At 59.7% G+C, this 24,357-nt stretch overlaps 1 protein-coding gene across 1 annotated transcript; it reads right to left on the bottom strand.

Annotated features, from left to right (window-relative positions):
• Positions 1-554: 554 nt before the first annotated feature.
• Positions 555-23,130, bottom strand: LOC122899338 (ATPase family AAA domain-containing protein 3). The gene is made up of 16 exons (XM_044236917.1): positions 22,199-23,130; positions 17,836-17,912; positions 17,033-17,134; positions 16,646-16,705; positions 15,099-15,168; positions 14,630-14,795; positions 14,347-14,416; positions 11,953-12,108; positions 10,908-10,964; positions 10,561-10,686; positions 10,206-10,330; positions 9,685-9,736; positions 9,326-9,396; positions 8,411-8,578; positions 6,970-7,078; positions 555-1,482 (listed from the first exon to the last, which is right to left on the bottom strand). Exons 1-16 carry the CDS (start codon positions 22,551-22,553, stop codon positions 1,318-1,320), a joined length of 1,929 nt encoding a protein of 642 aa, XP_044092852.1. The 5' UTR covers positions 22,554-23,130; the 3' UTR covers positions 555-1,317.
• Between the last annotated feature and the right edge of the window lie 1,227 nt (positions 23,131-24,357).

Here is a 24,357-nt window from a genome sequence, read left to right as displayed (position 1 = left end):
GGGCAGGCCGCCGGCCTGGGGGTCAGACCCGGGCCTCCGGGGCCGGACAGGGCGCGGGGACCGGGACGGGCGGGGGGCGCGGGCACCTGTGCGGGCGGCCGGGACCACCTGCTCGCCCCGCACACTGCGGTCTCTCCCGCACCCGCGCGGGGACCATGTCTGTTACTTAAGCCCGGCCGCTTCTGGCGCGGGGGAAGCGAGGCCGGGAAAGGGGCTCCGCAGGGAATGGGGCCGGCCCCCGGCCGCGCCCACGTCTGCACACGGGAGCACGTGCATGGGGCGTGTGCGTCCGCGGGCCGCAATGGGGGTGGGGGGCGGGGGGCGGGGGTCCGGTGGAGGCCCCGCCTATAGCAGCAATAAGGCCCCTGAGCCCCACTGCGGCAAGTGCGGCCACCCTGCCCAGGGCATCCCGGTCGGGCGCCTCACTGTGACCCCCACCCCTGCTGGTCAGTAAATTCTCCAGAAAGCTCCAGTCTTGGCCTCTTCTTTCATCGCTGAACCAGTGACCCCTTCAAGCGTCTGCCCCTTGAATCAGCCACGAGATACACACGTGATAAGGTATCCTGTCGGAGTTTTTATTGGATTCTGGATAAAAAGCCCCCAACTCCAATGGATGGAGAACCACAGATCCTGTGGGCTAGGGCAGCGCCCCCAGCCCTGGACATCCCTGGCCAGTGGGTCCTGGGGCCTTCCAGGCACCTCCACCAGTCGCCGGCAGCTAGTTCTTACCCTCCAGGTGTGTCCCAGTCACACTCTTGAGCCCCTCTCCTGAGATCCCGGGGACAGCAGGTGGGGGGAAGCAGCCCCCAGCCAGCAGCACAGGGGTCTGCTCTGCTCACCCCTCCCCCGCCCTCCCTCAGCCAAGCGCCCTCGGGGGACAGGTGCAGCAGCTACAAGAGCTCAGCCAGCATCTGCGGACCGGCAGGGGCAGCATGACCCGTCCCTCCCTGGGCTCAAGGACAGTGCCTTCTCCCCAGTCCGGCCCACCCAGCAAGCACCACTGGCTGGAGGAAACAGACTGGGGTACAAAGGAGCCAAGCCTACCACAAAGGTGCTGCACTTGGTCCCAAGCAGAGGCCTTTAAGGCTGTCCTGGCGCTGACCAGGGGAGTATGTGAAGTCGCTAAGGTGTGTGGCCGTGCAGGCGCATCACTGGGAGAGGGGAGCCTCTTCACAGCAAAGCTCCCGCAGGCCCAGGGCACAAAAAACAGAAGCGCCACAGGCCAGCGGGGAGGCAGGTCCATTCCGACACGGAGGGGAGGGCTTCTTCCTGGCAAAGCCACCTGGACAGTGCGGCTGCTGGGCGTCCAGGCCCAGCTCACTGAGCCTGTCCGCTTGGGAGCGGGGGCTGGTCATCCTTCGGCCTGGCTCCCTCTGCTTTCAGCCACTGCATCTTCTGCTGGTGCTGCTGGATGGCGTCCTGGACCCGGGCATCCATCATGGCCTCCGTGAGGACCCCGTCCTCCGAGGCATACGCCATGGCCTGGCAGGGAAAGACACACTGACGCGGGGCACACAGAGGGGCTACCCACAGGGGAAAAGGGTCCCCCAGCCCAGACTTTCAGCCCCTGGGTGCCACCAGTGACCGGGAACCACCTGCCCCGCAGGACAGGGCCACACCCAGGGATGAGGCGGCCTGGCCCACCGTGAGCTCGCCTCTTGGGAGATGCCTCAGAACCGGAAGGCCTCCTGGGGGCGGTGGTCAGACTGGGACACTGAGTCGCTAAGAGGAGCACTGGCCCGTACCCTCTCCCACAGGTGCGGGCCAGTCTCGGGAGGGGCGTGGCCCCCCAGCAGGACGCACACATTCAGCACGCCAGCGGCACATGCGTGACTCCCCGTGCGGGCAGAGCGAGCTTGCGAGGGAGCCCGCGGCCACGGCAGCCACCATCCCTGCAGTGCCCGTGGCCCTGCCACGTCCCCAGCTGGCACGAGGGCTACGTTCTCGCATCACTGAGTTTCTCAATGACTTTCTAAAAATATCAGGTCTGAGACCAGCTGTCAAGAAGCAGCTCGGGCCCCCAGCACAGACCTGGAAGGCCCTCACAGAGAGCAAAGGCACCCTCCAGGCCAGGACACACATGACAGAACCACCACACACCATTTGGGGAGGCAGGTCCACTCTGACACTGAGGGGAGAGCAGGACCCCTAGGAAGAGAGCTCCCCAGGAGGGCCCAGCAATTCTAGCTCGGTCACAGAGTATCCCACCAGGCCCAACTGCCCCTGAACGTTGAGCACCCGAAGCAGCTGGAAGCTTCCGTAGCGGGAAGGTAGAGGGAGGAGCCCTTTCCAGAATCCCAGAGCAACTGAGCCGACATGTCTGCCCAAGGGGGCCAGGACCCCCACTGAGGGATGGCTGGACCGAGCGATGGGCTTCCAGCTAAACGAGGAAAAGGGGAAACCAGTCACTTTACCATGGAGAAACCCGGCGGGCACCTTAACCAGGTCAACATCCCTGTGATGTTGCACGGATGTCACCTGTCCCCTGTTAGGAAGTGACCAGGAGGGCACCTCATCTCTGGGTTCTTCTCCCCAAACCCACAATCTCAGTCTGACTGTGAGAAAATCACTGGGACAGTCTCTGTAACACCTGACCGGCACTCATCGAAGCCGCCAGGGTCATTAGAAACAAAAGCCATCCGGGAACTGTCACAGCCCCAAGTAGAGATGGCAGCTGAAGATGGGGGACTCTGGAGGGGGCCCTGGGGAAGATCGAGTCTGAGGCGGAGGCCGCCCTGACAAGGCAAATGTGCCTCGCGAGAGGCGTCCCAGCGCGATGCGGAGGCGCTTCGCCGTCCTCACCACTGTCCTGCGAGCCTGAAGGGACTAAAACACGGGAAACGTCACTTAAAGAAAAAAGGCAAGCCCTGGACTCAAGGGCTCCGCCGGTGAATTCTGCCCAACACTTAAAACACTGGTCCTTCTCAAAGTGCCAAAAAGCTGGAGAGGAAGGAACACGACTTCAATTCCGAAGCCAGCATAACCTTGACGGAAACCCCAATGAAACCCCACAATGAAATCACAGACCAATACCCTCCCTGATGTTAATTAAAAAATCTTCAATAAAATACTTGCAAAGCACATTCAGTACCATGTTGAGGGAATGACACCCCATGGCCAGGTGGGATTTACTCCTGGGAAGCACTCATGATGCCCACAGAAAAAACTAACCCCCTGATGCACCCCGTTAATAGGACGAAGGACCAAAAACACGCGACCACCTCAACGGCTGCAGAAAACGCAGCTGGCCGAACTCTGCACCCTTTCCTGGTAAAAACACTCAATAAGCTAGGAATGGAGGGAGATTTCCTTAACGTTCTGAAGGTCATTTGTGAAAAACCCACGCAAATGTATTTCCCAGGGTGAAAGACGGACAGCTTTCCTCTACGGTCAGGAACAAGCCGCAGACAGCCTCTCTCACCACTTCGTGCAACACAGCAGAATTCCTGCCCAGAGCAATTAGGCAAGAAAAGGAAATAAAAGGGATACAAATTGGAAGGAAAGAAATAAAATGAGCTGTTTGAAGATGATATATTCTTATATGTAGTAAACCCTAAAGATTCCCGCAAAAGTTAAAACTAATAAACTCGGGGCGCCTGGGTCACTCGGTGGATTAAGCGTCTGACTCTTGATCCCAGCTCAGGTCCTGATCTCAGGGTTGTGAGTAAAAAAATAAAACTAATAAGCGAATTCGGCAAATTTGCAGGATACAAAATTAACACACAAAAACCATTTGTGTTTCATGTCACCTGGGGGGCTCGGTCAGTTAAGCGTCTGCCTTTGGCTCAGGTCATGACCCCAGGGTGTTGGGATCGAGCCCCATGTTGGGCTCCCTGCTCAGCTGGGGACTCTGCTTCTCCCTCTGCCTCTGCCTCTCCCCCTGCCACTCATGTACTCGCTCTTGCTCCTGCTCATTCTCTCAAACAAATAAAATCTTAAAAAAAAAAAAGAAAAAAAGGAAAAAAAGAATCACACCTAAGTGTAAGACCTCAAATTACGAAGTTACTAAAAGAAAACAGGGGAAGGATTTAGTGGTAACTTCTTGGCTCTGACACTGAAAGTCTAGGTGACAAACAAAACTGACAAATTGGACTGTGTCAAAATTAAAACCTTTTGGGGGCACCTGGGTGGCTCAGTGGGTGAAGCCTCTGCCTTCAGCTCAGGTCATGGTCTCAGGGTCCTGGGATCGAGCCCCGCATCGGGCTCTCTATTCAGTGGGGAGTCTGCTTCCCTCTGTCTTCCTGTCTCTATCTCTACTTGTGATCTCTCTCTCTCTGTGTCAAAAAAATAAAATATTAAAAAAAAAATTAAAACCTTCTGTCATCAAAATCCTTAAAAAAAGAACAAAGTGGGGGGGACCGCTCAGCTGGCTGCCAGTGGAGCATGCGACTCCCCTGACCTCTGGCCGGTGAGTTTGAGCCCCGTGTTGGGTGTAGGCATTACTCAAAAATAAAATCTTAAACCCTCTGTGCATCAAAGGATATTATCAACCAAATAAAAGAGTAAAAAAGCAACTCACTGAAGGGCAGGAAATATCTGTAAATCACATAATCTAATAAATGGTTAGTATCCACAATCCATAAAGAACTCAACAAAAAACAACCTGATTCAAAAATGGGCAAAGGACATGAACAGACATCTCTCCGGGAGAACAGACACATGGCCAGGAAGCACACAAGATGCCACATCACGACCATCAGGGAAATGCAACCCAAGCGACCATGAGCGGTGACCTCATCCGCCAGGGCGCCGACAGCTATTATCCAACAACAGGAAAGAACTGGAGTGCGGATGAGCCCGAAACCAGCCGTGCGCACGTCTGGAGCACAGCAGCTCCTCATGCGTGGAAGACAGTATTCTGCTTTAAAGATTTTATTCATTTATTTGACACACAGAGATCACAAGCAGAGAGACGCAGGCAGAGAGGGAGGACCCAGCCCAGGAGGGGCAGGAAGGCCAGTGCAAGCCCAACCACCCCTGGGCACCTGAGGGTACAAAGAGAAGACCACACTCCTCCCGGGGGGGGGGGGGGGACACCGACGCACTCTGGTCCCTCCTCTCTGTACCTCACACTCCTCTCCCACAAGCACGACAGGACTGACTGACAGGCCTCAGGCTGGGCCATCTGGTCAATGAAGGGATACCCCCGGTGGAGGGACAGACCCTCCAGGGAGAGCACCCCACGGGCTCCGGAGGTCCAGTCACTGTCTCCTGCACTAACGCCCTGTCTGACAATCACTAGCTCTCCATCCACCAGGCCTGTGGCAGACCTGTCACCTGGTCTGGGCAGGTGACAGATGATGAGGACGCAAAGGAGGTGTGCTGGTTCTAGGCGGAAACATCAAGAACCAGGGCATGGTTTGCTGTCAGGGACTGAATGTGTCCCCACATTCATAGCGTGAAGCCCTGACTCCCCAGTGCAGCTGTTGGGGCCGACAAGGAAGACGTGAACAGCAGAGGAGGTCGTGAGAGTGGGGGCCGATCCCACAGAACTAGTGTCCTTAAGCATCAGAGCTCCGTTTCTGCCACACGAGGAGGACAAAGCCAGAAAATCACCAACCGAAAGGCAGGAAGGACCCACCGTCAGAACCCCGTGCCGGCCCCCTGATCTGGGACTTCCTGCCTTCAAACCTTAGAAAACGAATGTCTGTGTTCGGGTGGCCTGGGCCGTGGCCCTGTCAGGACAGCCCCAGCCGACACGGCGATCCTCTGCTCTGCCGCTTACAGAAACAGAGCCACCCTCGTGAGGCCTGGGTCCCGAGTTAAGGATAACCTAGAGCCACCCAGCTGGTCCACACTGGGACGTCGTTCAGCCTCTGCAGCCGCTGCAGCGGTGCAGCGTGCTCCGGCCAGGGTCTCACTCCAACCCGGTGCCCTGCTCCGGCCAGAGTCCCACTCTGACCCGGTCCCCGGAGTACCCAAGCTACCATGCTCCGGTCAGAGTAGACGTCTCACTCACAAACACATGCTCACTTAGAAGCACCGTGGAATTTCTAGTGATTGGACAGCAGGCAGCCTTGGAAGATCTGGGCGCAGGCCCCACAGAGGTAGTGACTCCGACGCGAAGTCAAGGGCTGGCCGTAGACGGGAGCCACTCAGCAGCCCCCAACTGACAGGGCTTTTCTCTCCTCAGCAATAACCGACCTGCAAATGCTTCCTGGATGCCTGTGCCCAGGGCTCCTGGGGGACAACTGGCTCCCCTCCCTGGGGGCTGGGGGGGGCCCTGTGGACACCGCAGGAGGAAAACAGTAGGTGTTGGGAATGACAAGAACCACTCTGGGCCGTGTGCCCTGGCTCACAACACGAGGATAAAGAGCCTGCCTCATGTGTTCTACACTACCCTCAAGGCCCCACAGCAAAGCCGACTGGGCACAAAGCAGACAGCCCTCCGGACCGATGGTCTACACCTGGCAAAGACCTGGGAAGGAGATGCCTAACCCCTTATCAGACCAGGTTCACTTCTTGGTTCCTCATCTCATTTGCCCTCTGATGAGTCCACAGACAGCTCACGGGACGCTCCATGGGGCCCTGTGGACCCCTATCCCTCACCAACTACAGAACCGCCAGCCCCAAATGTGCTAGGCTCCTGCTAGGGACAGAGTCTCCAGTGGTACCTGAGACATCAAGCATGGGCCTGTGGGACCTTGATGCCTATAGGACACTTGGTTCATTCCCAGGAAACCCCACGTGATTTCAGAGCCCTATCTGAGCTGCAACAAAACCACAATGACCGGGATGTAGGCCATAACATGCCGTCAGTGACCCCTCTCCACGCCCTCCTGCAGTGGGGGCAGAAGCAGGTGGCGGCCACAAAGTAGGACAGGGCATGTCATCTGCGTGCAGAAAATCCTTCAACAGAAACATCCCGGGCGGGTGTCGGGGCAGGGGCCAGCACGGTCTCCCATCGAATGCCTCCTCATTTCCCACACGGTCAAGCTCACACCTGTAGGCCCCACATCCCCAGCTCACCTGCCAAGCCACAGCGAGCTGGGAGATCTCCCGGCCCGACATGCCCTCCGTCAGGTGTGCGATCTCCGAACACTTCTTCCCGTAGTCAAATTGAGCGAGCTTCAAGCGCCTGTGAAGGAGAAATTCCCGTACGATGTCCTGGAACCCAAGGAACCCAAGACAAGACCAGAGATCTAGGAGGGCCCCTTGGCTCCCACATGGAAGGACTGGGCTATCTGCCAGGGGCAGGGACCTGTACTAGAAACCCCCACATCCGAACGCCCCAACTTCTAAAGAGCCAAACTCTGCCTTAATGTCTTCTCTTGATTCCAGGGCTACCAGTTCTGCCCTTCTGGCCCCACTAGGAACCTCTCTTCCTTCGGGAGCCCAGGTGCCTGCGCAGGGGCTTGTGGGGACAGCAGTGCGGGAGGCGCGCTGCGGCGGCTGCGGGGCTGGTCGGGATGAGCACGCGCGGAGGCGGTGACCTCACGCCCGGCTCCACCACCAGACCCGGGGGCAGGGACCACCCCGGTGCCCAGAGGGCACAGCCGCTGAAACCCGGTCAGGGGTGAGCTGCTGGCAAGTGTGGAATCAGACAGAGGAAGGCGACACTTCAGGTTCGAGCGAGGTTCACTCCGGTCAATCACATGCTGAGCCCTCTTTCCAATCAGGTCTAGCTAAAGACCCAGGAGAGGCAGTCACTCATGGGAAAAGAGACCTCAGAAACTCACACCGCAACCGGTGTCTGGACTGCAGTCAGGCTAGAAAGGGCCACCGGGAGGCGGTACTGGCGCCGGCCAGGTGCGAGGGAGCAGAGGCTCAGGGAGCAGAACGCAAGGGCTCAGGCCGCACAGGGACAGCACAGGCAGGCAAAGCCCGTCCTAGAACAGAAGACGGCTCTCGCCACCACCAGTGACAGGAGGGATTCAGGTCAGCGCTGCTGCGAGGTCTGGCTCCCCGGAGATGGTTAAAAATAGAGCAGCCTTTCCTATTTGGAGCACTCCGGATGGAGCAGCGAGCAAGGGAGGCCCAGACAGAATGTGGAGGGCTCCCCCATTGCCGGGTGACTTCTGCAGAACAGGGGCCTTGGTGTGTGCTGGCGAGGGGCCCCGGGCTCCCCAGAGTCCGGGTGAGCAGTAAACAAGGGCGAGTCCACCTCCAAGATTGCCACGACCACCTCAGGGTGAACAAAGCCCAGCCGAGGTCTGGCAACCACCATCACAGGCCCGGACTGCAGCCAGGATCCCTCAAGAGCCCCGGACTGGTCCAAGACTTCACGCAGCAGAAGAGCACGGAGGTGCTGCTCTGTGATGACGGGGCACGGAGTCCGACACGGGGGCCAGCCAGTGAGCACAGCTGACCCCCGCGTGCAACCCCACGGTTAGGACTGGGGTGCAGCCCCCGGGCGTGGAGCTGGAGGTCGCGGAGGGCCCTGCGGCACTCGAGCCATCCGGATACTTACTGCCTTCCCTCTGTGGCCGGCTTCAGAATGTGCTTGTGGAAATACAGCCTCACTAGGCGCTCCCGCTCCTCCCGCTGTGGCAGGCCGAAGTGGACCATCTCGTCAATGCGGTCGTTGACGGCCCAGTCAAACTGCTCAGGCTGGTTGCTGGCCAGGACCAGCATGAACCTGAAGCCAGCAGACAGCGGGGGCTAGGGGGCTGGCTGACCCGGTGCTTGCCCCCAGGGTAGGGAGCCCCTTAAACCCACACAGGACAATTTTCTAGGAGAATCTATTCGGCAGCCTTTTAACCCAAAAAACCAGCACTGCCCAGCACTGCCCTTTGCCACCCACCCATCCGTCAAACATTTCTCTGCTGACCGACGGCCCAGCCTGATGGGGTGGCCACTTAAGCTTCGCCGTGTGGAGGAACAGGGACCCCACGGCCGGAGACTGACCTCAGCCCCGCACCAGCCTGAGCCGCGGGGTCCGCGGTTCAGCCAGCTCAGCAGAAGGGCCAACTCAGCAGGAACCTGGGCCAGACGCCCGGGAGGTCTGAGCAGGGGCGAGGGTCTCTGTAGGCAGGAGCCGCGCCAGACAAGGGGGACGCGTATGACCGGGTGGCCCCACAGCCGACCGGAGGGCGAGGTGCCCCCTGGTGACCAGTGGGCCCCCTCAACAACGCAGGAGAGCAAGAGTAGGGGATTCGGAAGGAGCGAGCCCCTTCCCAGAGCAACCTATGCCCCAGGGCAGCTGGCCGGAGGCTGACCACCCGGGCAGCCCGCTGTGGAGGGCAACCAGCAATGTCAAGTGCGGCGACTGTGGGCGAGGACTGGCACCTGGCTCTGAGAGCCCCTGCACCCTGACCGGCCCAGCCCCGCAGTAGGAGCCTCAGTTTCCCCGTGAAGCGGCTGTGCGCCGGCAGACGGCCCTCACTTGCTGCTGTGCTGTCCCGTCCGGTGCAGGAAGGCGTTCAGGGTGGCCCTGAGGTCCTCGCTGATCCTCTCCTGCAGAGAAAGTCCTGCTGTCGCGGGGAGGCCGCCACGCGGAGACAAACGAAGGCCCCGCTCCAGCCCTCCGGGAGCCCCGCACTCAACATCACTTCGGAAGTTGCTAAAGATGCCACAGGACCAACTCCTGCTTTTCAGAACACATTTATGAAGAAAGTGGGGCTGAGGAGGGGGCTGGGGTCAGACTTCAACCCGAGCAAACACGGCCAACGGACACCACTCCTGACCGCGCACCTACGGCCGGCCGGGCCCAGCAGGCCAGACGGAAGCTTCCAGAATACTCACAGTTGCTCGCTTCCTGAGAAAAGCATCCGCTTCATCCACGAAGAGCAAGAGGCTGGGGGTGGGAAGGACGGACGAGAAGTGGTGAGGGCCGCCCAGCGGAGCACGCTCCAGCCGAACTCCGTTTCAGGAACCCGACGCGCCTGCGACCTCGGCAGTGGCTGGGGACCCCGGGCCCGACAGGGGCACGCCCAGCGCCAGTGCTGCAGGGAAGCGACTGGCTTGTGCCAGACACCCTAACGTGGCACAAGTACTGGGGCCGGCAGCTTCCCATCTTCCACGGGTTAAAAATCAGAAGCGCCCAGAGGCTCCTGTGCAGAGCCCGAGCCGCTGGTCTGCTCTCTGGGTGGGTTTCTCCCTCGGACTCCCGCCCCCAGAGTATTCCAGCTCTGTGCGCAACCAGAGACAGGCTGCAGGGAAAGTTGCTGACCGCCCCCGCCGCTGACCCCTCCCAGTGGCCGCCGGGAACCCAGGCCAGACAAGCACATGCACACGCGGGGCCATCCCAGAGGGGCCCGGCTCACCCTCGCCGGCTGGTATTGGCCCAGTCGAAGACCTTGTGCATGGCAGTCACGCCGTCCCGCCCCATGGGGGCCACATCCCCGCCGGTCATGATGGCGTAGTCCATGCCTGAGTGCAGCGCGAGTTTCTAGATAAGAAAGGGGCGGCGGCGGGGGGGTGTTGGGGCGGGGGAGGACAAAACCTGTTTACTCTCCTCCCCTTCGAAGCCCACACGCACTGAGCTCAGCCCCTACCACCAGGTACGGCTAGGATGCCGCTTGCCTCGAAAGCTGACCCCCTGCACGGCCCGTCCCTAAAAGCCACAGCAGCAGCCGCTGCCCACTGCGCCCCACCCACCCGTGCGGTGCATGCACTCACCTTGGCAAACAGGGTCTTGCCAGTCCCGGGGGGCCCGTACACCAGAATGTTCCTGTACAGGCTGTGGTTCTTCTTGGTGTTCCTCGTTGCTATGGCAATGTCCCGCACACGGGCCTCCAGGCTGGGCTGCCAGGGGACACGGCAGGTTGGAGCATACTCGGCTGCCAGTGTGCGCCTCCTGAGCACCCGTACCAGCCCCAAAGCCGGCTCATCCCAGGCATTCAGGAAGGAAAAGCTCATCCCAGGCATTCAGGAAGGAAAAGCAGCCCCAGCTGTAGAGCTCTATGGGCAGAAGGTGCCTCCCACCCCGAAGCCCATCACAGCCCTGAGACGGCTGCACCACTTACACTGAGGACGACGCCCTCCAGTGCGTCCTGAGGCTTACTGAGGAGCCGCCTGCTCACCTGTGGGGGGTGGGGACGGGGAACGCAAAACATAGGGACATGAAACTCATCAGCAGAGCCCACAACATGACAGGCACGGAGCGCCGGGAACAGCCTGACCGCCACACAGAAACCGCCGTGGAGCACACTCCAGGCCACACGTGCCTGGGCCCTGCTCCCGTTCTGGAAGGGTGGCCTATGAGATGCGGGTACCACTGGGCTAAGCCACTTACAGAGAGCGCGAGCAAGGATCCCATGACAAGGAGATCCCGAGCTTCGGTAAATCAAGAGCCAAATGCTCAGCCAAAGGATCCACCCAAGAGCCCCTTCAAATTCTTTACTGATTCTGGGGTGCCTGGGGGCACTCAATTAAGCGTCTGCCTTTGGCTTGGCTCATGATCCCAGGGTCCTGGGATCGAGCTCCTCGTTGGGGTTCCTGCTCAGCGGGGAGCCTGCTTCCCCCTCGGCTCCTACATAGTCCCCGCCCCAGCTCATGCACTCTCTTCCTCAAATGAAATCTTAAAAAAATAAAGAAAAAAGATTCTTTACGGATCCTAATTTTCTCAGTTACCCACAGCGATCACTATGGAGATCTAGCCCCAGCCCGTGGGAGGGTACGCAACAGGAACGGCGTCAAGCGGGTAGGAGGCCTGGCTCCCCTTGAGGAAGGGAGCTCAGTGTGCGAGTGCCAGCCCCTGCTCTCAGGACGACGGCACACAGGAGCCCCAGGACCCTGTAAACAACCCAAAATCTGCCCAGGGACAATCACACCAACAGATCCCCAGAGGCGACCGAGTGGATATGGTCAGGGTCTCCCCAGTGCGGACGTGACCGGCTCCCAGAAGAGCGCCAAGAAGGAAAAAGCCACAGTCAAACCCAGCGCGCTGGAGAGAACAGACGGTATTTAGGTAATGAGGGGAAATGAAGACACACATTCACAACCCGGCTGAAATGCCAGAAAGAACTGGGCAGGACACGCGACCGCAGCGAGAAACGGGCCTGCACGTACCTGCACAGGGTGCCTCAGGGCCTCGAGCACCGTGATACGAGACGTCTCCCGCACCAGGGACGGCTTCCCCAGCCGGGCCTCAACGTACCGTCCGGCAACGGATGTGGCGTTCTTGGCAGAATAGACTCCGACGGCCAGCAGCGTCAGCCCAGCCACCTGGAGTGGGGGATGGGAGGGCAGGCAGAGCCCGCCCATCCCGCACCGAGCTGTCAGCAGTTGGCGCTGTGCCCTCTGCTCACCCCATCCCATGCAAGGCGATGCAAGGGTCCCACAGCAGCATCCCAGCTGGTGCTGAGTTTCGCATGAGCACAGGTATTTCCAGAGGGGAAAAGTATCAAAAAGCTTATCATGAACACCCTTTCCAAGAAAGCTACTGCAGGATGCACTCCAGTGGGACTCGGGAAGCTTCCAGGTGACAGTCCCAGCTGTGGAGAGACAGAGACCCCAAGGCTCACGGGAGATAGATCGAATGCTGTGGTGGGAGCACAATCACGGGACACAGGACCAAGAGTTACAAGAGGTTCCTGGAAAGCATGCCGACACCTGGAAATAAAATGGAAATGTCTTCCTTACGGGGCAAACAGCCTTGCTACTGCAGGAGGAAGCAAGGTTCCCGGAGACCAGGTGGGAACTACAATGATAGGAACAAGGGTCCAAGAGGCCTGTGGCAGGGTGGCTGGGACGGGGCCGGCCTCAAGGCAGCCAGCAGCTCGTGCATACAGCAACCTCCCACGCTGCCTGGTGTCCTCCAGCAACCACCCCCAGGTGCATCTCCCTGACTTGCTGGGAAGGTACACGCTGGACCCATGAGCAGCTGATCCAACAAGAAGGACAGCCAAGGGGCATTTCCTGCTCCGCCTGTCCTGTGCCCAATTCCCTGCCGAGGAGCTCTGTCGGGGGCAGGGCCGGGACTGACTGCCACCCCACCACGCAGCCCTGGTCAAGCTTCCAGACTGAAGAGACATTAGAGAGTCAAAAGCAAACACAGGTGTTTAGAACAGCTGGAAAGATCTGAGTGCACAGGGTGCTCAGACCATAGGAGAGGTCAGAATGCCCTTAATTCACCTTAAAACACTCCAGGGAAAGGGGTTGGTGGTACCTGGGAGGCTTGGTTGGTAGAGAGTCTGCCCTGGGCTCAGGTCATGACCTCAGGGTCCTGGGATCAGCCCCGCATCTGGCCCTCTGCTCAGCAGGGGGACTGCTTCTGCCTCTTCTTCTGCCCCTCCCCTCCCCTACTTTGCACTCTCTCCCTCAGATAAATAAATCACATCTTTTTTTGAGATTTTGCTTATTTATTTGACACAGGAGACCACACACAAGCCGAGGGAACCGGAGAGGGAAAAGCAGGCTTCCTGCTGAGCAGGGAGCCCGACATGGAGCTCAATCCCAGGACCCTGGGATCCTGACCTGAGCCGAAGGCAGAGGATTAATGACTGAGCCACCCAGGTGTCCCTAAAGAAATCAAATCTTAGGGGGGAAAAAAAGGCAGCAACCTCACTAGCTGGTTTCCTTAACTGGCGTCCTGCCCTCCCCGGACAGTCCACCCCCGCTCTCCTTGAGGCACAGCCTGACCTCCCCCACTGCCCTTCACCGTCTCCAGAACAGGGCTAGAACTACGTCCAAAGCAGGGCGCTTGCACGAAGGGCTTGGGAAGCCAGGACGCCGTGAACACGGGTGCCCAGGGACACTCCTGGTTAGCCAGGCTACTTGTTAGGACCTCACTACCACGGAGCAGGTGCCAAGTCACATCGTGTGGCCCAGGGCAGTGCCTGGCGCAAGGCCGACAGCAGAAGGGGCTCTTTGGGAACCTGCCCTGGCTGACGCCCTCCCCACTGCCCTGAGTGCTGACCAGCCGCACGGCATGGGGCACAGACCACAGGGCCTGAGGACAAGTGCCTGGAGTCCTACGGCCTCACTGGCTGCCCTCCGCTTCCCACTAGAGGGTGGGAGCCCTCGCAGGAGCATGGTTTAGAGGGGTTCACAGCCACATCTCCGGTGCCCCTGGAGCTCGAGCTGGGCCCCACCCTTGAGGCTGCCAGGCAGATTTCCAGTTATGCTTTCCAAAGGGCAGCGCTTCTAAGGAAGTGGGAAACTCGGGCTCTGGCTTCAGCTCTGGCTTCAGCTCTTCCCACATCTTGCGGCCCGTCAGAAAGCCTAACCCCAACGCCAACAGCGAACTGCTGGCCGTGCCCCACACCCCAGGGCTGTACCACGTCCTGTTTTCAAAGGAAGGGGCTGGAGGGAAGGGCAGCAGCAAAGGCTTATACCTTGGCCCTGCCTGGCCTCCCCCAGTCGGGTGCCAGGCCCCTTTCGCTGCTGGCAGGAGGCAGGGACGCAACCCAGCAGTGACCGCGACACAGGCCATAAGCAGAAAGACGTGGCAGGGGTGTTTACCGTGGCTGTCACTTTGTCCCAGTCTGTCACAAAGGCACGGAATCCTTCACCAAACAGGGCGCCTGCTGTCCTGTAGAGGAAGCAGCTATGTGACAAGGGATCTAGGCCCCTGGCTGGAGAAAAGGGCAAGGGCGATGTCAGCCCTGAAGGTCAGCACAGGGGAAGACCTGCTGAGAGCCCGCCTCCCACCAATGTACCAACCGAGGGCCTCCTGGCCCAGGTGAAAGGCCAGATGACATCGGCCACAGAGCTCTGCCAGCGGCCTCTGGGGCCTGTGACTCACCTGATGGACTCCAGGATGGTCTGGCGGTGCTCAGCAGCCTTCAGGCGGATCTGCTCGCGAATAATGTCTGCGTTCTCCCGCTCGGCCTTGGCCCGCGCCCGGGCCTCTGCCTCCACACGCAGCATTTCGTTCTTGTGCCGCAGTTCCATCTCCCGCTCCACAGTGGCTGCCCGGGGAAAGGGCAGGGAGAGGGTGTCCAGCCCACAGCCCCCGAATCCTCCCAGTGCGGCCCAGGGAGGGAGGCGACGCCGGTCAGATGCTGGGGGAATGCCTGGATGCCTAGCTTCGGCTATGCGGTCCCAACCAGAGAACGGGGAGCCCCTAGGAGGCCCTATCCAGAGTCTTGAAATGCTGCTTGGGGAGCCAAGTGCCTGAAGCAACATACGTCTGTGCTTACAGGCTTTCCCCAGCAGCCGTTCTCCAGGCTAGGGCAGCTCCGAGGACACAGCCCCCACCAGCCCGTCTCTACCTCGCCGCATGGCCTCCTGCTTCTGCACCGACTCTTCCTGCTTCCGTAAATTCTCCTCATTGAGAAGTTGCTGAGAAGAAGCCACAGGGAAAAGGGAAAACTTTCAAAATTAGGAAACTGATCTGGGGCGCCTGGGTAGCTCAATCGGTTGAGCTTGGTTTTGGCTCAGGTCATGATCTCAGGGTCACGGGATGGAGCCCTGCCTGGGGCTCTGTGCTCAGCAGGGAGTCTGCCTGCCTTTCTCCTCCTCCCTCTGCCTCCCTACCCCTGCTCAGGCACTCTCTCTCATTAAAATAAATAACTAAAACCTTAAGTAATATGTTAAAAATGATCAAGAATCAATCTAAGAGCTGAGCTGCCTCCGCCTGTGGGGACACTGATGCTGCCCCAGGGTCTGTAGGCCTCTCTGGGAATGACGGCCGGGGGCTACACACTCCACCGCCCTCGGAGGCAGGTCCGAAGCCCACGTAGGACATGTGCACCTGTGCATGCGGGTGGGGGGGTGCAGGAGCCCTTGCCTCTAGCACAAGTCTGCCACAGGACAGGCCTCTGAGCACCCTAGGCCAGATAAACATCTGTCCTCAGAACATTGTCTTTCCCCGTGAAATTTACTTTTAGGGGAAAAAAAAATTTTTTTAAAGATTTTATTTATTTATTTAACAGAGAGACAGCAAAAGAGAAACACAAACAGGGGGAGTGGGAGAGGGAGAAAGCAGGCTTCCCACAGAGCAGGGAGCCCGATGCGGGGCTCGATCCCAGAACCCTGGGATCATGACCTGAGCCGAAGGCAGATGCTTAATGACTGAGCCCCCCAGGCGCCCCCACAGGTGCCTCCTTCATCTCCATCACCCATCCCTCCCCCCAACCTCTCTTCAAGGACCCTCCGGTTTGTTCCCTGTCATTAGGAGTCTCTTATGGTTTGTTTCCTTCCCTTTTTCACCCGTTCCCTATGTTCATCTGTTTTGTTTCTTAAATTCCACATATGAGGGGCACCTGGGTGGCTCAGGGGGTTAAGCCTCTGCCTTCGGCTCCGGTCATGATCTCAGGGTCCCGGGATCGAGCCCGGCATCGGGCTCTCTGCTCAGCTAAGAGCCTGCTTCCTCCTCTCTCTCTCTCTCTGCCTGCCTCTCTGCCTACTTGTGATCTCTGTCAAATAAATAAATAAAATCTTAAAAAAAAAAAAATTCCACATACGAATGAAATCAGGTTGTCTTGCTCTGACTGACTTTTTTTGCCTAACGTTACATACCCTAGCTCCAACCAAACCGTAGCAAATGGGAAGATTTCTTTCTTTTTGAAGGCGGAGTTTTCTTGCGACGCCCGAACAGGTACCAGCATTTGGAAACCACCCCTACCATGCCCTTGTCACAGCCGGGCTCCCAGGTTCTCACCCAGAAGAACCTCACCACAGCCAGAGCCCGGAGGCCCGTGTCTCCTGTGTGTGTCCCTGGGACCCAGCACTTGCTGCTGATAAAACAGCACCGAATTCCGGCCCACCGGCTGCCCCAGGAGCCGCCGTGCCCTCGGCACAGGCGGAGGCGGCTCACCTGCTGCTTCAGCTGGTCCTCGTAGCGCTGCCGGGCCAGCTTGTCTTGGTACTGGGCCCTCTAGGGAGGGAGAGGGCAGCGTGAATACGGCTCAGCCGGAAAAGCTGGTGGGCGGCCTGAAACCAACATCTGAATCCAGACTTTCCTGGGGCCTGGGCCCTCGGATAAGCCCCCACCCCTACCTGCTAGGAGCGAGCACACACGCTTGGGACGCGTGTGCTCCCCGTCACGCTCAGCACTGGCGGATCCATGGGCTTTCAATGTTTGCACACGGTCTTCCCAGAGCCTCGATGGGCGACAGACCCAGACTGAATGTGGGGACCACGGCGTGCCCCAGCAGCGCCCCACCCCGGTCACCCTGTGGCTGTGCGGCCCTGCGGTCCTTACGGCCTGGTGCTGCCGCGTCTCCTCGCTCAGAGTCTTCCTCCTCTCTTCTGCCTGCACTCGGATCTGCTCGCTCTTCAGCTGCTCCACGGCGGCCTCGTACTCCTGCAGAATGTTCCAGCGGCTGCAAGCCCAGAGCTGCTGGGGCCTCCCTCCCAGGACTCTGAGCTCGGGGCTCACTGCCTCAACAGCCCTCTCCTGTGTGGGCTCCAAAGGGGCTGGACAGGAGCAGGAGAGGCGCCCAGAAAACACCGCCTGGACCGGCACCCCGCACGCCCGTCGGCTCCCAGCCACGTGGGCACCGCGGCCCAGGACCACCCAGCCCCACAGGTAGTGAAGTGACAGGAGAACGGATAGGGCTGGGCCCCAGAGAAGCAAGGGCATCCAGGAGACCTGCTTCCCCACACTGTCTCCACGGCTTACGTCCCATGCTCGCTTCCGGACTATGCTTTACAACAGCCAACAGTGCAGGCCAGAGCCTGTGCTTTTCCTACGCTTGCTGCGTGCTCAGCATAAAGGTCCCGCCGAAAGCAGACAGACCAGGTGAGAACGTGCCTTGGAGAGACCAGACGGTCCTCCCCACGGCAGCCCTTCCGGGTGGGGCTCCTGCAAGCATTCGGGCGACAAACCCAGCGCGCCTTTGGCCTCTTCCTGTTTCCCTCTCAAGCACAAGCACAGAGGCAAATCCAAGCAGGAGATGCCTGAGGAACCAGCCCAGGGCCCACTGCCCACGTGCACTTTCTCCTTCCAGGCCCTCCCTGCCCACGGGGTGAGGCTTCCTCCAGGGCAGCACGCCCACTCCTCACCTTGAGCTTGGACTGCTGCTCCAGCTGCAGAGTCTGCTCCTGCATCTGCGCCAGACTCAGGGCCTCCTTGGCGTGTCCTGGAGGGGAGAGGGACAGAGTGGGTGTCAGGACTCTGGCGCACCAGGCAAGCATCCCCGTATGCGGGGGGGGGGGGGGAGCTTTTAGGGAGACCACAGCTCACCTCGACTGCAACACGCCGGTGCCCACCCTCACTCCCGTGATCTTGCTTGGCGACTCCCCCACCCCAAGGCCACTGCCCTCTTCTCATCCGCTGTGTCCGCTCCCCCCTCCACAGAAAGCCCTGCATGTGAGACCTCGCACCCCCCCCCCAGCTGTCGCGTCCTGGAGGGCTATTAGAAAGGCTGCCCCCCGCGAGCTGAGAGCAGGGTCAACGGGACAGTCCCATCCCGGTTAAATAAAAAAGCAGCCTGTGGCCAGAGGATCTTATTTTTCGTGGTAGGTAGTTTCTCTTAGGTCTCCAATACCTATCATCATCAACCCCACACCAGACACACGTGCCTGACACACCATCAACAGGAAATAAACCGTTAAGTTACAAACACGCCAACGCGCAGAGTCAAGGCTCTTCACAGACCTTGTGAACACATACGTTATCAATGTCTTCTGTGTGCGTGTCTTTTCTTAAGATTCTATTTATTTGTCAACAGAGAGAGAGAGAGAGAGCGCGCCCAAGCAGGGGGAGCAGCAGGCAGCCCCAGGCGGGACTCAATCCCAAGATCCTGGGATCATGACCTGCGCCTTCCAGGCATCACTTCTCTGTGTATTTTATTCATAAGGTGCAATTCGTATCCATCAATATTGAGTATTCTGGAAAAAAACTAAGTTCTGGTCCTCTCCTAACCAAAAAGCCCATGCATCTGGTTTCTCAAATATTTCGGTGAGGACACAACTCTCCCATACGTAAGACTTTACTATAAAAAACGTTCTACTTGGGGCGCCTGGGTGGCTCAGTGGGTTAAAGCCTCTGCCTTCGGCTCAGGTCATGGTCTCAGGGTCCTGAGATCGAGTCCCACATCGGGCTCTCTGCTCAGCGGGGAGCCTGCGTTCCTCTCTCTCTGCCTGCTTGTGATTTCTGCCTGTCAAATAGATAAATAAAATCTTAAAAAAAAAAAAAAAAAGTTCTACTATACGACAGCACGGAAAGTAACTGGGAACGCCTGGGAACCCAGCTCCCGGACAGAACAACACACCTGGTTGTCTCCCTTTGTGCACCAAGCATCTCCCCTGCCACCCCACACCCACAATCTAGTTTTTGAAGCCTCTGAAGTATGTCGCGGACCCCAGTGCCCATCACCCCCAACCTGCAGCGAACACGTCAGGAGCTACAGCGACTTCTGCTCCCAGGGCTGTCAGCGCCCACACCAGCGGCCGTGGGTGCGGCGGAAGCTGCCGAGTTTGGAGGGTCCGCTAGGGCAGGGCGGGAGGTGAGGACACACTGCCTGCGCCTGGGAAGGACCTTCCGAGCCGGCCCAGATCGGGCTGACGCAGCCTCCCCCCCTGCCCTGCAAGGCTCTTCCCTGGGGCTCTGGTGATCGGAGCCACAGGATCCCGGGGGACCCGCCCCTGAGGAGAGGCGGCACCAAGGCACCAGGCTCCTGGATCCTGCACCATTGGGAAGCCACAAAGCCAAGCCTTGAACAGACCGCAGGAGACCCTGGTGCAGCAGACAGGAACGCGGGCGCCTCAGGCCAACAATGAAGAGACCGGGTCCCAGCTGCCCCTTTCACCCACGGCACGACCTTCGGCCAGCCAGGCTCACCTCACCTGCATACGGGGCAATCAGAGATCCCTCAGCCACTGCCTCTCGAAAGAGGGAAAGGAGAGAGCAAGTACCTCAGCGCAGGGCCCAGCGCAGGGCCTGGCACACGCCAGGCTCATCACGGCCTGCGACCTCACACTACCAACGACCATTCACCACCTGAGACCATCCCGTGAAAGGAGCTGCATCTTCCAAAGCGTCCCCGCAGCGCCTCCTACAGGCAAGGGGCTCCTTTACACACCCACTTTCCTGGAGCCGACAGGCACAAGGACTGGACCACTCCCATCTCAAGGCCAAATGTGCTTCTCTGGCCTCCAAGGAAGGCCTAGAGACCTAGGGGACGAGGGAGCATCAGGCTGGGCCCAAAGGACAGAGCAGGTGGTCATGCTACAAGGAGCTGCTGACGGCATTGTGGTTTGCTTGGAGACAGCAATGAGGTCAACAAACAGGCTCAGCCCAACCAGGAAGGCACTGCGGCCTGGGAGCTGCGAGTACCAAAAAGACAGGTATTGGAGAGCGGCTACTTTTTTTTTTTATGATTTATTTTATTTATTTGACAGACAAAGATCACAAGTAGGCAGAGAGGCAGGCAGGTGGGGGGGGAGCAGGCTCCCCGCTGAGCAGAACCCGATGTGGGGCTCGATCCCAGGACCCTGAGATCATAACCTGAGCCGAAAGCAGAGGCTTAACCCACTGAGCCACCCAGGCGCCCCTGGAGAGCAGCTACTGAGCAGAGACGCAAGAGGCACCCTGGAAAGAACGGCTTGGGGACAGAAAAGAGTGGTACACTGGAGCAAACCCTCTCCCACTGACCAGCAGTTAGGCCAGGAAGGCTCACAGGAACAGAATGAAGTACAGGGATGCCTGACTGGCTCAGTGGGAGAAGCATGTGACTCTTGATCTTGGGGTTTAAGTTTGAACCCGAAGTTGGGTGTAGACATGAGTGAAAAAGTAAAAAAAAAGGGGGGGGGCGCCTGGGTGGCTCAGTATGTTGGGGCCTCTGCCTTCAGCTCAGGTCATGATCCCAGGGTCCCAGGATTGAGCCCCGCATTGGGCTCTCTGCTCCGTGGGGGTTCTGCTTCTCCCTCTTCCTCTGCTGCTCCCCCTGCTTGTGTTCTCTTGCTCTGTCAAATAAATGAATCGTATCTTTAAAAAAAAACAACAACACTGGATGTAGAGACTGATGGGGGACCATACCTCCTCTACAGTGTCCCCTGGGGGCTCAGCTGGAGAATATTCTGGGGGAGGAGCTCTCGGGCAGCTGTTCAGAGGCACGATCAGATGAGGAAGAGAGGCCCCTGACCTGCCTCCCCTCAGGCACACTCAAGGCTATTCACAAAGGCCCCTATAACTGCAAGGGCTTGGGGACAGTACGATTCAGCTTCCATAAGTGGGAAAGCTCTGAAATTCTCTGCAGGACTGAGTGGATAAAATGTCACAACAGCTGGGGCAGAAAGGTGCCCCCCACAAGGTGTTAACAAGAAACTGGATCACATGTCAAAACTCTGTCATCATCCGAGGAGCCCTGATGCCCAGCCCCACCTCATAACTGAAATTATCCAGGCAGGCCTAAGGAGACAGGCCCAAATATCCAAATGTTTTTAATGTCCCCAGGGGACCTGAGAGCCAGGCATCCTTGCACCAGAATGTTCTTGCAGTCCCCTGGGGAAGGGCAGGGACTGAACCACAAAGGGTCAGGCCTCTCCGTCCTTAAACACATACAGTCTCCCTTACACCCGGCTCCTTTATACGGCCTCCTGTGAAAAACGGGCATCTCTGCTCAAGCAATAGTTTGAGAACAGCTGTATTCTTTCTATCGGAATTTATTCTGTGCCTTTTACATCCCGGTTCTCAAACACTCGGACTACGTCCTAGGACAAACCATTAAGCTAACAGGAGAAAAGAAAATTGGGAGGACAGGACAGAGGCCTAGTGAAGGTCCCGCCGATGACTGTGCCTTGAGGGCCCTGAGTCAGGAAGGCTACCAGGAGGGACCGGGACATACTGACCTGCGTTGCACTACAGACGCCTCCCATCTGAACTCTCATGCTTTCCAGTGACAAGCACAAATCTGCTTTATTTTCCACGAAACCAATGGCCCTCAACCGTACTTCCCTGCCCAAGCGGAGGACTGTCAGCCGCACCACACTCCGACCACCACACTCCGACCGGATCTGGCCAAGGCTCTGGCCACGTGGAGGCAGCAGCAGGCGCGAGGAGCTCCCCTCGGCGACAGTCACTGAAGCCCGCACTCCAGCCCCGGCAGCTGCTGCCTGTGGCCTCCGCCAGTTCGAGCTGCACCAGCTTCCTCACTGGGGGACGCCCGGAAGGCGCCAGGGCTGCTGGTACCCCCGGCGTCCCCGCAGGCACGGTGGCTCCGGCCAGGCTTATTCCCGCAGGCCGGGTTCCTCGCCGGGCAAGTGGGACTGCAGCCAGCCGCCTGCCACGCGGACGGCCAGGGAGTCCAATGCGCCCCAGGACCGGGCATGCCCGGGGGCTCGGTGGACCGGCCCTCCGTGGAAGAGCCCCGAGCTCCCCGGGCCCCCACCCCAGCCCGGCCCCCACCCTCGCCGCCGCACTCACGCGAATGCTCCAGCTCTCGCGCCGCCTTGGCTGCGCGCTCCAGGCCCGTGGGGTCAAAGTTACTCCATTTGTCCTTGGGCGCCTGCCGATCCCCCGCGCCGCGGTCCCCGCCGCCCTCCGCCCCAGGCTGAGCGGGCGGCAGAGACAGCGGCGGCCCCGCGCCTTCGCCCTTGGGGCCCTTGATCCCGAAGAGCCACGACATGGCGCGAGACCGCCACGCGCCGCGGCACCCGCCGGGAGCCGAAGCCGAGCTGAAGCGCGGGGAGCCAGGCAGCCTCCACGCGCCGCGAGCCGGCGGCCAGAGGTCCCGCGCAGGCGCAACAGCTCCTCTTCCTCCCAGGCGACGGAAGCGCATTAGGGACACGACCGTCCGGCCTTCGGATTGGCCGGTGGTGACGTGACGCCACCGACGTCCTCGCCAGGACTGCCTGAACGTGCTCCGGGGGCGGGCCGTCGAGGGGCGGGCCGAAGCGCCTAGTTACGGGGACCGATCAGGGACAAAATCGACGGGTTGGGTGCATGTGCGCCCTGGTTTACGTCGGTTCCTGGTCCGGCGTCGGTTCTGTGTCCGCGCGCGGTGGGCTCCCGCAGAATCCCGACGAGGCGGGCGGGGGTGCGGGTGCCGGCGAGCCGAGGCGGGGCCCTTGGTAGGCGAGGCCCCGAAGCCAGGGCGATAGGCCCCGACGGAGGGAGCGGCCGCCGGAGGAGAGCTTGCCGAGAGAGGCTGATCCGCGAGGGAGGATCCACCCGGCCCGGCGCGGGGATGCCGGGGGCCCCCGGAGGCTGGAGGCCACGCTCGGTGGGTCTGGGCGCTCGCGCACAGACGTTCGGAGGGGGCCCGCGGTCCCTGCCAGTGTCCGGCAGCCTCAGGACGTTCACGCGCCGGCCGGAGGTCGAGCTCTCCTCGGCCTCCTCCCAGGGATCTCCGCAGACGCCAGCGGTCCCTGCTCGTGCGCTCCGGCTCCCAACGCGAGGGAGGCCGACGCCACCCCGGAAGGGTGGAGACGCAGAGCAACCCAACCCCGGCTCCCCCTCCTTGCTGGAGGAGGGGTCCTGGCTGGGGGGCACCTGCAAGGGCCACGTGCCTAATTCCAGGACACAGGGCCAGGCCGGCCGGCCTCGGGCGGAGGGAGAGAAGGCTGGGCGCAGCCAGCATTGCTCTAGAACCCGCAGTGCCCGGAGCTAGCAAAGTTCGCTTCTGGGGCCAGCATCCAAGTTGCCCCTTTACTCTTTCCTTGATGCAATTGGTCGAGTTCCCAGAATTATATGGCGTTGTCCCCACTACACTGAAAACAGCTTTAAGCCTGAATGAAAAGGGTGGTGGTGGGGGGGGTGTCACAGATAATTCTGTGATCTTTCATGCTCAGGAGAAAGTCGGATGAGTTTCCCAGCCAGATGTCTCCCCCTCCCCCACAGCAGTGGCCATCCAGGTTTTCATGGATTAGCCACAAACTAGACCTCCCAAAGCGCGCACGGGCACACACACACACACACCCCCGCAGGGCTCAGCTGGATTAAGAAGAGGAAATGCTGATCCCTTTTCTGTTCTTGCTCTCCAGCTTCCAAAAGGACCTGCTGGTTCTGGTGTTGCTCACAGTGGCCCAAACCCATATACATCCACGTCCCCCCCCATGGGACAGACTCCAATCCTGCCAAAACAGAGGCTGTTTGGCCAGCCCTCCCAGGACTGAGACCCCAAAATAGGGCCCCGGGCTGCTGATGCCCATCCTCGCCACCAAAGCAAGGCTCCCAGATCACAGGGCTCCTGCAGCTCTTCCGTGGGCTTCCAGAGGGTCAGAAGAGGGCATGAGGGGCCATAGTGCTGAGCCCTCAGATGTGCTGCCATGGGCTCAGGTCTGGAGAGTGACTCAGGACTAAGCCCAGAGCTCACTGCGCCTCCACTCTGTCTTCCCTGAGCAGTTGCCTACTCAGATGCTCTGGCCGGCTGTTTTCTCCCCCTGCAGAGCCACCTTGCAGAAGGTCTGCACAGCCAGGACATCCCCACAGGCACCCGGTGTGGGGGGCTCCTTAGCACAGGCCCCCACCCTGCTGGCAGGAGACGCACTGTGACCACTGGCCTGCCCTTCTCACAACAGAAGCTGGGGCAGATAGACCATCTGGACAGACCTTGGGAGCAAAGTCCTCGGAAGCCATGGTCA

Source organism: Neovison vison, chromosome 2 (genome assembly GCF_020171115.1).
Source record: "Neovison vison isolate M4711 chromosome 2, ASM_NN_V1, whole genome shotgun sequence".
Classification (NCBI taxonomy): Eukaryota; Metazoa; Chordata; class Mammalia; order Carnivora; family Mustelidae; genus Neogale; species Neogale vison.
Note: the sequence above shows the minus strand (reverse complement) of the source record. Positions and strands in the feature narration are given on the sequence as shown.

What these genes read in the sequence shown, in the direction of transcription:
- LOC122899338 (XM_044236917.1), bottom strand. Translation starts at nt 22,553, where the DNA reads ATGCGCTTCCGTCGCCTGGGAGGAAGAGGAGCTGTTGCGCCTGCGCGG. An exon ending in AGACGCGGCAGCACCAGGCC is followed by an intron (nt 16,706 to 17,032) that starts GTAAGGACCGCA and finishes CTCCCTCCCTAG; the next exon opens with AGGGCCCAGTACCAAGACAA. An exon ending in GCAGGAGGCCATGCGGCGAG is followed by an intron (nt 14,796 to 15,098) that starts GTAGAGACGGGC and finishes TTCCCCGGGCAG; the next exon opens with CCACTGTGGAGCGGGAGATG.